The sequence below is a fragment of the Camelina sativa genome, chromosome 18, assembly GCF_000633955.1.
Source record: "Camelina sativa cultivar DH55 chromosome 18, Cs, whole genome shotgun sequence".
NCBI lineage: Eukaryota > Viridiplantae > Streptophyta > Magnoliopsida > Brassicales > Brassicaceae > Camelina > Camelina sativa.
Window position 1 is genome coordinate 8,180,665 of NC_025702.1, and position 13,875 is coordinate 8,194,539.

Sequence of the window (13,875 nt, forward strand, 5' to 3'; positions counted from 1 at the left end):
CTTTTGTTTCTAGCACAAAGTCTCCGAGCTTTTTCTTCGTTCGTCTCACTCTTGTAGTGATATACCACATGTGCAGCAAATTTTTGAGAAGAATCAAACACACCATTGCACTTAGGACATGTATATGAACCATTTTTTCATTTTATATACTGTGTGTACGACCATCATACTCATCATCATCATCCTCAGAATCAAAAATATTGATTGGTCTAAGAATTTTCTTCAAAGATCGAGTATCTTGAGGAACATGGTTTCACTTTGATGATGAAGAAGACATATCAAAATAATGAGGATCAACAAAATCTTTGTTTGGATAAACGACTCTAATTGGTGTCGGATTTAAAATTTTACGCTGATTACCAAGAAATGTTGGAGGAAGAAATACAGGAATCCAAATATTGGGTTTGGAATCCATAACACGATTGACACAATCAGTTTCAGATTGGACATTGCCAATTGGATTGGTAGGAAAATATTTGGCACCATAAACAAAATCAAAGTGTCTCGTCTGATAGTTCACACATGAACAGTTAAATGTAAAAGAAGAAAAAGAGACATGTGAATTTTGAGAAGAGAAAAAAGGAGGAGGAGCAAAAATATTTGCATGGTTCATACGACTAGATGTTGTGAACATATTTGGATTAGAAACATGTGAATTTTGAGAAGAAGAAAAATGAAGAGAAGTAAATAAATTTGCATGGTTTATGCGTTCATATGTTATGAACATATTTGGATTAGAAACATGTGAATTTTGAGAAGAAGAAAAATGAAGAGAAGTAAATAAATTTGCATGGTTTATGCGTTCATATGTTATGAACATATTTGGATTAGAAACATGTGAATTTTGAGAAGAAGAAAAATGAAGAGAAGTAAATAAATTTGCATGGTTTATGCGTTCATATGTTATGAACATATTTGGATTAGAAACATGTGAATTTTGAGAAGAAGAAAAATGAAGAGAAGTAAATAAATTTGCATGGTTTATGCGTTCATATGTTATGAACATATTTGGATTGGAAGCCGTTAAAACTTGAAATGTATGTTTCACCATCAGTTTGTGTATCCTTTTATATAATTTTAACTAATTGAAAAGGTAAAAATAATTGAGATTTTTTTAATTCAAAATCAAATCTATTTTGTAATTTCAAATTTGGCGCGTTATTTATGACTATTGAATAACTTATTTATCCCGTTACTTACTTTTTTGACTAATGGCATATATAATCTAGTCAAATTTACCAAATCAGCAAGAATCAACCACACACATCTACACCACACAAAGAAATAAATGAAATAAAAGCCCCATTTAATTTAAAGTTTTTTTTTGTCAAACAAGACTTTTTATTTATGACATGAGAATTAAAAAGGTTTTCTATTTATGACATAAAAGGTAATGAACTTTAACACTTAACACACACACAAAAATTAAGAAAAAATAAATAAATACCAATCCTTTACCAAATCCAAATCTGCTCCCATCGAATCTTCTTCTTCTTCAATCTTCACAATCCCAAAAATCTCTCAAATCGCTTTTTCTCTTTCAATGAACACCTCTCTCTCCCAACACAGATCTCTCTCTTTTCTCCCCTCGAGGAAACCTCGGCGGCTGCGATTGCGTTGTTCTGCCCTCGAGGCGTAAAGTCCTTTACGATTCGTTGGTGGTGGTTGCGGCTTCAGGAGCGGGATCGAGCCTAGACGTGCCTCTGGTTTCACGCTCGGCTCAGGGGAGGTTTCTAAGCAGCGTGTTAGCGAAAAAGCGGCAGCTCTTTCATTTTGCCATCACTGATTTGCTTACACAGCTCGTTGATGATAAGGAAGCTGCCTTATCTCGTATGTTCCTTAGTTCTGTATCCGATGATGCTTCTCTTTACCGGTTAGTTTAACCTTCCTCCTTCCTTAATCACAATTACAAGTACTTGTTGCCACTGTGGAATCACTTAGTTATAGGAAACGAAACTGTAGAAATTGAATAATCCAGAAATAATTATAATTCTTTGATTCTTTAATTTTAGTTGTTGATCTGAAATTATCCTAATCTATAGTTTACAAGTGTTTGTTACCACTATGGAATTGCCTAATTGTAGGAACGTTTGATTCTTTGAGAAATGTTTGAAACTTTGATTATATGATTGTAGTCATTAATCCAGAAATTGATGCTAATCAATGGTTACAACTTGTAATTTAAAAGTTCTGGTTACCACAATGGAATCGTCTAATTGTGGGAGTCGGACAGCACTTTCTGTAGAAATGCATATTTCATTGATTGTAGTAGTTAATCTTGTAGAGGAGTGGAATACTGAATGTTAAATCACGATTGCACATATAATCTTGGTTAAGTTTCTATCATATGATTTTGGAAAATTCCTGCTTTGGTTGATTTAATGTTTCAGTTGGTTCATGATTTGGCGTTTCTACATACCGTGATTTGAGTTTGTTATTTTGCAAAGATTTCTAGAACAGGACACCTTCTTTGGTTTTAGTAATTAATTCTACAGAGTAGTGAATCGTTGAATGTAGAATCATGATTCCATGTTTTAGTTGTTTTCATTTTCAGTTTGTATTTGGGGTTTATTGGATGCTGATACCTTGATTTGATTCCTTGGTTTCTCAGAAGGATAGCTCAACTTAAGGAAATTGATTGCCAAACTGCGACTGAAGAGATAATGTATATGTTAATCTTATACAAATTCTCAGAGATAAGAGTACCTCTTGTTCCAAAGCTTCTCAGTTGTGTCTACAATGGAAGACTCGAGATCTCGCCTTCAAAAGAATGGGAACTTGAGTCAATCCATAGCTTTGACGTCGTTGAACTCATCAAAGCACACAGTAACGCAGTCATCAGTTTAAGAGTCAGTTCGAGTTTGACTGACGATTGCGCAACAATGAAGATTGATAAGAATCATCTCAGTAAAGTATACACAGCTTCTGTCTTGTATGGATACCTCCTGAAATCTGCTTCCCTAAGGCACCAACTCGATTGCTCACTATCACAACAAGATGGGAATTTCACCAAGCAACTGCGACATTACGAGGGGGTATTCAACTTGTTTTTTTGAAGTATTTTGTAAGATTTTAATATTTTAGAATTTTGTAAGATTTAGGAGATGTTTAGGAGATTTGATTGTGTTTAAGATTTATGTTTTATTATTTTTAGAGAATGAAATGTGATTCTATGAGATTTAATTTAGTAAACTTTTTGTGATTTTAAAATATTTTGCTATAGATTTTTATTAATCGCTTATTTGTGAAGAACTGTTTATCTAGACCAGAAAAAAAAAACAGAGTAATTAAGCTAAAAAGCTGCACGACCAAGACATTAGAAGGCCAAAGCCAAGACATTAGAAGGCCAAAGTAATCGAGCAATGCCAAGACATTAGAAGGCCAAAGCAAGCACTTCAAGATGATCGATGTTCATCACTTTTCAGGCAACGGTTTCATGGTTCCTGAGGAAGTCAATAAGACGGCTCAGGAGCGTTCTGATGAAGAAATGAAGACAGGAAACATCTTTAGCTCAAAGTTAGAAGATGAAGAACCCAAACCAGAGGAGAAAAAGGGAGGGTTTATGCTGTTTGGTGTTAGGATCCAATAGCAACTTTTGTTTCTTAAGGATTTTAGCACTATGAATTAATTACAGTTTGCTTTGTATTTTGCATAGTCTCTTTACTTAAAACGTCTCTCTTGAGTAGATAAAACAAAAAGTAATGCCAAAAGAGAGGCTTAATGGCTTCTTTTAAGAGTTAAGACAAAGCCACTGCTAAAAGCCTAAAACCTACCATGAACAAAACAATTGTAGCGAAGACATTGAGTTTAATGTCACAAAATGAAGCAGATATAAGAGTTACAACTCTTTGTCTCTCTCTACTCTATATACTCCTTAAGATGAGGTGAGTCTCCGCTTACATCTCCTTCGAGTTCCATCACCCTTGATGTCAGGAGTATCTTCTACAACAGTTTCTTCTTGTACAACCAAACCTCGGTTTCTCGATAGTTTTCTTTATTAGTGTCATCTGAGAATCTTGTGTGAAATCTGCTGAAGCAAGGGACAAGATGATGAAGCGACTGCAATTTCCTTGTGTGGCATTAGCTCCTCTCCCATTGGAACGACTTCAGACATCAACTGTTCGACATATATTATCACTAAAAAAATCACACACTTTCAGGACATAATTAAACAATCGAGCGAGAGCATAAAATGAGATTCTATTTTATTACCTTCCAGTCTTTGAACACAAAAAGGTTATAAGTGACTTCACCCGACATCATCAGGTCTGCAGCAGGTTCGTTTCTTAGTACTGTTGACAAATTAGAATGATCAAATATTAAAGTGAAACAAATCAAATATCAAAACCAGACAGAAGAGCAGTTACCTACATAGTATTTTTGTAGGTTATCGATTTAAAAATATTATAGTATTCAATGCTACTATAGTTCTTCAGAAGGGTTTCCTACGAAGTGCATGGTGATGGTGTGGAGTAATACTTCTACAGCGTTTTGAACTTGTTCTTCTTCATAAAAACCATCTTCTCCTTCTACTCTTCTATTTTCAGTATGGTTTATAATATTATTTTGAGTTTCTATGCCTAAAGTATTGTCCCACCAAAATTTTAAGGCTCCATTGAAGCCTGAGATTAGCATGACACATGCTTGTTGGTCGGACATTCCTTTAGCTTTGTAGGATAGGGTTACCATCCTCATTTTTTGAAATAAATTCATCATTTCGTATTCGGATCTACCATCTGTATTCCATTCATATATACCTTCTCCGTTGTAAAAGTTTGTTGAGGGAAATTTATGATGTTATTCAAATAGTAAATCGGGTGGTGAGTGTCTTGGATAATATGTTTTTTTTGATGGTTAGAAATTTCTTTTTATTCTATTTATTTCTATGTCGGTTTCAGATTGAATGTCTTCATCAATATTATTTATTCCCTTAGCTTTGTCTAGTCTATCTAGTCTACTTGAGATTGATTTTAAAATTTCATTTTCTGAAAATTAATAGGTTTAGATAATGGTTTAAAGAGAGGTGATGAAATTGCGTTAAAGGGCGGTGGCAGAGGTTGATAGTTTGTTGTTATGTTTTTCTCATCTTTTTCTAGTTTGTTATCAAGGTTATCGATTTGTCGTGAAATAGTATGTAATATTTGACTTTGATAATTATTTTGTTCATATATAATCTTAATGTCATCCATATATATTGAATCTTTATCATCTCGATTTGCCCCGGTTCTAAAAGGTGTAGCTATTACTTGTCTTTGGGGAGTGTGAATTTTGATGTCTTTTAAAGGTGGGTGGACTGATTTGTGTGTTTCTCCGTTAGTCATTTCGCATGTGTGGTATAAAGTGGAACTAGTGTTTATTGATTCATTTTTATATGGGTAGTATATGCCATTTTCTAAAGCGTATGTCTCAAACCATGTGAAGAATGGAATATTTACTTCTATATTTTCCATATGGTCATACCATATTTCTCTAAAAGTGGTAAGTTTTTCTTTGTTAAAAGTTTGAAAGTACCATTTTCTCTTATCTCTATTTTTATCTGATAAAAATTCTCCTCTAAGATAATCTTTGTCTATTGTAAAGGTTTTTATGATAACATTTATTGATTTAAAATCTGAAGCTGTTGGAGAAGTAGGAAAATTAGACGATCCCACCTCTGATTGTTGAACTGGTTCAGCTATCGGTGCTTGAAAAGTTATAGGTTTTTCCCTTGGTTTTTTGTTAAAATTTGTTCTACACTTTCTTGTGATTCAGTGCTAGCTTGGCCAGTTCTGTACTCAGAGAAAGATGAATGTGGGTAGAATGAGTATTGGGGAATCAATCCCTGTTCTAGATAAAGGTTTAATTGCTATTTGTATTAGACCAAAATGAATATAATTAAAGTTTTTTCTTTTATAGTTTTCTAAAGCCATAGAAGAAAGTAGTTTAATTTCTTCAAATTCATTTTGTAATGATAAAGTTTTTTCATGTTCTTTGATTGAATATGCATTTCTAAAATCAAAAGTTCCTATTTGATATATATTTTGTGGATTAACATGCGGTAGTTGATCTTTTGATATTTCTTGATTAAAGGTTGTAATTTTTGACATAATTTCTCTTGAATTTATTGTTTTTTGAGATGTAGAAGATGATGCATGCTTAGACTTAAACAACTTCCTAACCTTAGATGCCATGTTTAAATTATTCTTAATCTGATGCTAAAAATACAAACTAACCGATCTTATCGATACTTTAAATATCTATACACCTTTTTGATCAACACTTTAAACATCTACACACCTTTTTGAACATTGTTAAAAAACATGGACTAGTAGTATCCGCAAAAAAGATGCATATATTTCAAACAAAAAAAAGATTTTTAGGCCATAACATATATCAAGGTACTATAACTATATCTAGATCTATAGAATTTGCAAATAAATTTCCAGATGAAACAAAAGAGAAATCACAATTACAAAGATTTTTAGGCTGCTTAAACTACATATCTGATTTTCTACCTAATCTACGAAAAACTATACAACCATTGTTTCAAAGATTACAAAAGAACCCCATGCCATGGTCAAGTCTGCATACTAGTCTAGTCCACGATATCAAGAAAAAGGTTATAACACTACCATGTCTAGTCATCCCACACCCCAATGCATTCATGATAGTAGAGACAGATGCATCAGAAATAGGTTACGGGGAAATCTTTAAACAGAAAATGCCAGAGTCCACCCAAGAGTCTATAGTCCGTTTCCACTCAGGAGTTTGGCTTGGACCACAAAAGAATTACTCAACAGTTAAAAAGGAAGTTTTATCTATAGTAAACTGTATTTCTAAATTTCAAGATGATTTAATAAACAAAAAGTTTTTACTACGTGTCGATTGCAAATCGGCCAAAGAGATTTTACAAAAGGATGTTAAAAACTTAGTTTCTAAACAAATATTTGCTAGATGGCAAGCTATTTTATCTGTTTTTAATTTTGATATACAATATATAAAAGGAGAAAATAATTCTTTACCTGATTTTCTAACAAGGGAGTATTTACAGGGAAAATCTCAAGATCACCAAAATGAGTGAAACACAAAAGAAACCAATGAGTGCATCAGACTACGTCAAGAATCAACCACATTTACAAGGGAAGCAATTAACCACTAGTAACCAATTCTCTGCCTTGGCGGAATTTCCTCCTTTATCCTATGCAAAAGCCGTTAACCCACAACCACAAAAAATATCCAATCCATCCTCCTCACAAAAAACCACAGACCAAAAATCATCCTACTTCCTTAAACCGCAACGCCAACACCTTATTACAACCTCATTTACCAAACCAATATCCCTTAAAGACCTAACCCAATATACCAACTGCATATTTTACGAAGAAAGTCAATACCTTACCGATAACCTTACCAAAAACCGCACATTCTACGAATTCATTCTCGTAGACACCAAATCAGTAGAAATAACCCACCATACCGACAAAAATGACCCAAACCTCATTTCCTACTCAACCTGCAAAATCCTCAAAGTATGCAATCCCCAAAATCTCGGATTCATAAACCTGCACACCGCAAAAGAATTCTCCATCCCGGGGTTCAATATTCCAAGATTTACCTACATAGATTACCAGAAAGCCTTTCTCCACACCTTTTACTTACAAACCTATGATCACTCCTGGTTCCTCTCCTTCGACTTTCATTGCCCCAAGACAATACCAGGATGGTTCTACGAATGGTGGTACTGGTTTGGCCCAACCGATGACATATATCCTCCCCAAATACCCAAGGTTTCACTACCCTACTACACTAAACACGAGAAACACCAACTCATCGGCCCTCTACCAAAGATAGCCTTCCACATAGATATGGGAATACCCTGGATACTATCTTGGCACTACAACCTTCTACCCTTCTTACCGGAGATGCCATATTCACTAGTTCGAGAATTCAGAATCAAATGGTGGGACAAATACAACCTCGATCGATGCTCTTTATCCAACTTGGAGAAATGGATCCAGACACATCAACAAATAAAAAAATCCATAGCTACAGTATCCCGAGCATTACCACCTATTCAAACAAAAACTTTGCCCCGCAAACCACCAAGTCCTACAAAATCAACAACTTCATCCTCCGGATCCAAGAAAAGTTAAGGCAAAGAAAAACTCAAGAAACTCCTCAAGACAATAGCTATGCAAATATCCTCCTCAGACGACGAAGATGATATAACACAGNAAAAAAAAAAAAAAAAAAAAAAAAAAAAAAAAAAAAAAAAAAAAAAAAAAAAAAAAAAAAAAAAAAAAAAAAAAAAAAAAAAAAACGTGAAAGTATGTTGGTACAGATCTTTTAAAACATTTTTAAATCATGGTTGTAATGTATATATATTTAGTATATTATGTGCTTATAATATAAATACATATATATTTAGTATGTAATTTTGTAGAAAAAAGAAGCAACCTCTTCCACCGATTCCATCAAGACTCCAATTTTCAAGACAAGATGAAGACAAAAACTCAATTATGCAACAGCTCAACTATCAATACAAGACTTCAAGACCAAGAAATGAAGACTTCAAGACTATAACAAGACAAAGACTTCAATCAACAAAGGATTACTCATCTCTCGCAATGTCAAAAATAGGACACGTCTATAACAACTTACGCAACTTCATACAACTTTGTATAAATAAGAAAGTGAGGGTAATAGGAGAGGGCAGAGTGTTTTTAGCGATCATTCACAAACTCCCTATACATCCTACTCTCTAGTTTTTATAAGTTTGTTTTCAAAGTTTGTACCTTTACTCTTGTATTTAAATCAAGTTTAAATAAAGTAAGTTTTAATCATCCCTCTTGTCTATATTTTAAATTAATCGTTTTATTTATAAACTTGTTTCTACTATAGTTATACAACAATCTAAAATATATTCTATATATTTTATCCTGGGTTTTGTGATCCCGACACAATTAGTTGCGTATACAAAACTATGTTTGGACATGGTTATCGCTTGTTTTTCGAAGTTGGAAGAACGTCCAAGGTAACTAAACCAGTCCACATATCAAGTGGGACCCACATTGAATGATCCCTTGAGTTTTCGAAAAAGGATATATACGATTGCATGGTATATACTAATGGATGCGATCATACCAGCACTAATGCATTAGATCCCAACAGAACTCCGCAGTTAAGCGTGCTTGGGTGAGAGTAGTACTAGGATGGGTGACCTCCTGGGAAGTCCTCGTGTTGCATCACTCCCTCTTTTTTTTTGGTTGTTGCGTAAGACTATATTGTACAAACAGAACGTCGTAACTTTTACATCGTGAGGAACCAAGCGACCCATAATACCTTTTCGGAAAGCCGCAAGAGAGTATTTGGTAAGGCAATGGGTCTTTGTACCATTGGACCATTCCGAAGGCCGAATTTTGACGTTTGAAGGTGTTTCAGTAAATTAAAGTTTATCTTTTCTTGGGCTATCATTTATAAGAACCTACGTTTGATAAAACATTAACTACTATGTAACATAAGTAAAGGCACATATAAAATGTGCTCTATCTTGCTTTTAAAAAATCACAAACAAAACTCAAGTCATTTAGCAAACAAAATCCTTCTATTATTTTTTTTTGGGTTAAAATATTGAGATTCTAAAGCAAATGAAGACAACACTTTTCTTCCTAGTTCTTGCAGTTCTTGTTTCATCATGTAAGTTTATTCTCTTTAAATAAAATATATATACCATGTTTTATAGTCGGGAATAAAATATTAACTTAATAATTTCATTTTCTTTTAAATTACTTTTAGGTGTATCAAATATTATGGTACAATCTATTTCAGAAGAAAAAACTCCCTTTCCCATTCTTCCACTAAGCTCTGATATTGATCCAACTGACGAACATGTTGGACACTCTCCTGATGACATGCAAATTCTTTTTTGCCAGCAATGTGGATATCATTGTGTTGAGAAAAAGAAAAATATATTTAGTTGTGACAATTCAATTTGTCGCTGTACCTTTGAAGACATTTTGTAAGATATTCTATTTGTAGAATAATATAGAAAATCAATACAAATTATAATAATGTACTATTCTCTTTATTTCCTGGTTTTATTTTTCATTTTCCCCTTATAACCCAAATGTTATGTATACATGCATTTGCATATCGCATGAATCTTTTTTTGGTAGGTTAATTACTTAATCTATTAAATGAGTTATCTAAACTAGAAAACTATAATGATATAAAATAGATATAATAGGGGGGAAACAAATGTATAATGGATTAATGGTAGCAAAACTAATTAGTATTTTGAAATATGTAGATATTCTTTGGTCTACATAAAATATAGTACTATATTTTATTAAAGTATTTTTTTAGTCTCAGAGGATATACCCCATGGATCATTTTGAAGGATCAGCGTCTTTTTCAATCCAATTCAATATTTAGTCAGACTGGAATTCACTTTTATGTCCAATTTTTACACTCTCAAAATATTCTTTGAACAAAACTGAAATGTTAATTCTGTTTATTGTAATTTTTTTTAATTTCCCATTCAATTTGTAATTAAATTGAGGAGGGTTACATTCTTAAAAAACATTTAATATTATCAAATGCAAATTAGCAATTAAGAAAAAAAATAAACTAAATCAAACCAGTACACAAACATATTTATGTAATTATGTCTATTTGAATACATTAATGTTTTAATATTAACTATTGCATTCAAAACCACAAATAAGAAAAAAAAGTTACACAAATACATTTATATAAATTTTTAAAATGAAAATAATAATAAATTGAGATGCCAAGTGTGTAATAAAGGAAAAATAGAACATTACCTTTATTATAATATTTAGGATTATTAATCTATAGTATTATATTATAATCGAAATTTATTTATCTTCCTCATTATCACCTGAAGTAATAAATTCACTATTGTATATTGTTGTATTTAAAACTTTGAAACAAAAAGTGTAAATTAAATTTTATAGTTTCTTTAACTATTAGTATTTATTTATAATAAAATACGTTTGATAAAACATTAATTAGTAACTACTATGTAACATAATTAAATGCACATATAAATGTATTACTATCTTGCTTTTAAAACATCACAACCAAAACTCAAAACGATTAGCAAACAAAATCCTTCAAATTTCTATAGAAAATGAAGACAACATTTTTCTTCCTAACTCTTGCAGTTCTTTGCATCATGTAAGTTATTATTTTTAATTATTACATATATATACATACATATATACCATGTTTTATAGTCGAGAATAAAATATTAACTTAATAATTTCATTTTCTTTTGAATTACTTATAGGTGTATCAAATATTATGGCAAAATCTATTTTGGAGGAAAAAACTCCCTCTTCCATTCCTCCACTAAGCTCTGATATTGATCCAATAGATGAACATGTTGGACACTGTCCTGATGACCTGAAAATTCTTTTTTGCCAAAAATGTGCATATCATTGTATTGAGAAAATGAAAAAATTATTTAGTTGTGACAATTCAATTTGTCGATGTGCCTTTGAAGACCTTTTGTAAGATATTTTATTTGTAGAATAATCTAGAAAATAAATAAAAATAATAATAATGTACTAATTTTATTTAATTTCCTAGTTTTACTTTTAATTTTTCTACTTATTTTAATCCAAATGTTATATATACACATGCAAATGATGAGATTGAAAACTTGAAAATGTTTTGAACAAAGAAAATATCACATTGGAAGGAAGAAATAATCGGTGACAATTAGTTCTGTTAAAACTTAAAACCATTTTATTCTCTCTTACATAACACCAATTATCATTTTATATAGTATATACAACTTCACACATACTCTTTAAACATTTCCAAGAAACGGAACGCTTCACAAATCACACAATTCTTATTACTCTGAAGTGAAATTTTTATAAAAAAAAAAAAAAACATTGGTACAATAAATTTGTAACAAAATCAGAAGACTTGAAGAATCAATCAAACAGAGTCAATAACGGGCCAAGCCCAAATAAAGAAAATAGTCCAAAAAAGGCCATTTACGTAAAGAGAATGTGAAGAAATAAAGTATACGAATGACACGTATCCATCTTCTTTCTCTTGGTCTATAAATACAAATTTACCATTCTCTGGCCAAAGTTTCTCTTTCCTTGGCTGGGGTTTTGAGAGAGAAACACACAAAGAAGAGAGAGAGAGAGAGTTTTCTTCTTCCCACATCAAAGAGAGCCAACCCATCAAAACTTAACCCGTAAAAGTTTCAATTTTTTTTTTTTTTCAAAAATAAAACCTTTCATAGAAGAACATTTACAGATATATTATTACACAGAAAGAGAAGGTATATATATATACACACTTCTTATGCCAACACATGTAGATTGAGAAGAGAGAGAGAGATGAGAGATTTGATATTTTTCTCACTCTTGAGATCTTTTCGAAATCGCACCTTTTTTTATATGAAACTGAAGCAACATCTTTTGTTTTTGTTTTACTGATAAAAGTTTGGATTTTTGAGTTTTGAAATTGGATCGGGGCAGAGATTACTAAAAAGCTTTGATTTTTGGGGTTTTCTGATAATTTTTTTGGTTTTCTTTAACTTCAAACCCACATGGAGAGGATTAGTACATAGCTTCGACTTTACGTTCCTTTGGCATAAGTTTTGTGATTTCACTTGACATTTTTGTTTTGTTTTTGTTCAATTTGATTTATTTTAGGGTTTTGATTGGATCGTCTTTTCGGAATCAACCCTAATCAGTGAAAAGCTCAATTCTTGGAGTGTGAGAATTGAATTTGGAGCTGTTGATGCGGGAGTTAGTATTATTTGCCCAATTGGGTTTCTTCACATTCAATTCGAGCTTTGCCACGGAGTTGAGATTTTGATTAATTGAACTTAAAGGTGCTTTTTTTTTTTAGATGCTCATAATTCCAAAAGTTTGTTAATGTGGAGTTGTGTAAAGTGTTTCTGATCTTGATTTCTGGTTATGTGGTTTTGTGGCAGGCTAAGTTATAATCTTGAGGGTACCACTCTTAAATTCAATTCAAGTTTGACCCATATCAGAGGGTTTCGGAAGTGTTATTTTGCTAAGTTATAAGTGATTTCGAAATTGTGGACATGGAATTTGATTACTGCGGGTCGGAAAGTGAATTTTGAGCTGGAATGGTGTACAGGATCATAGATTCTGATCTGGTCAAGTGTTGGGATAAATGAGCTAAAAAGTAGGAGAGTGGTTAAAGTATACTACTTTACAGTTCCCACGGACAAGTGCCATGTCTCGCTGCTTCCCATTTCCTCCACCAGGATATGAGAAGAAGATTAGAACTGACGAAGCAGAACCTCTTGTAAAGGTTAATATGTCAACTCTTAAGACTTACTCTACTTTGAATCACTGTCATTCTGGTTATTTTTAGAAATTAGAAACCAATTTTTAGAGGAAACTCAAGGATTACATGAGACTGGAGTCTAATGGGTTTTGTGGAATTCATTGTATTGTGGAATGTTTTGTGTTGTTTTTTAGGACTTATAGACATACTTAGTAAACCATTTGATTAGGTGATTCTTAGACTCTGGAGAATTAGTCTTTTGCTATTATGGTAACCTCATTGCTTGGTGATTAAACCTTGAGTATTCTCATGTAAACTGCGATCGATAGGAAGGATTTGACTATCTCTTATGAGAGTATCGCTGATGCTGATCGATTGGTACTTATATGTGAGAGAAATCATCAGAGATGCATCTCGTGTCATCTATAGAATTGTACCTTTCTTTTCCAGATTTACGAGAATGTTCCTTTGTCTCCTACTATATATAGAACACATTAAGGGTGATGGATCTTTGATTGAATTTAAATGGGGAATTGTAAGCTTCCAAGTGAAGGGCTGTTCATGTAATTCGTTGTGTTAGATGTT

General features: G+C 32.4%; 2 protein-coding genes and 1 pseudogene across 3 annotated transcripts in view; all 3 read left to right on the forward strand.

Annotated features, from left to right (window-relative positions):
* On the forward strand, positions 1,544-3,096 carry LOC104763235 (annotated as a pseudogene).
* LOC109130442 (putative defensin-like protein 221) lies at positions 11,135-11,520 on the forward strand. 2 transcript variants are annotated; one of them, XM_019240005.1, is made up of 2 exons: positions 11,135-11,174; positions 11,294-11,520. In XM_019240005.1, exons 1-2 carry the CDS (start codon positions 11,135-11,137, stop codon positions 11,518-11,520), a joined length of 267 nt encoding a protein of 88 aa, XP_019095550.1. The 2 variants fall into 2 exon arrangements, with proteins under 2 accessions (XP_019095550.1, XP_019095549.1); XM_019240004.1 differs by having other exon boundaries at positions 11,135-11,169; positions 11,259-11,520.
* LOC104763236 (myb-like protein X) overlaps positions 12,111-13,875 on the forward strand; it is a 7,569-nt gene continuing 5,804 nt past the window's right edge. Inside the window, exons 1-3 of the mRNA XM_019240009.1 lie at positions 12,111-12,307; positions 12,684-12,865; positions 12,968-13,314. Of these exons, the coding sequence (XP_019095554.1) occupies positions 13,237-13,314 (78 nt within the window). The 5' untranslated portion in view covers positions 12,111-12,307; positions 12,684-12,865; positions 12,968-13,236. The remainder of the gene's footprint in view (positions 12,308-12,683; positions 12,866-12,967; positions 13,315-13,875) is intronic.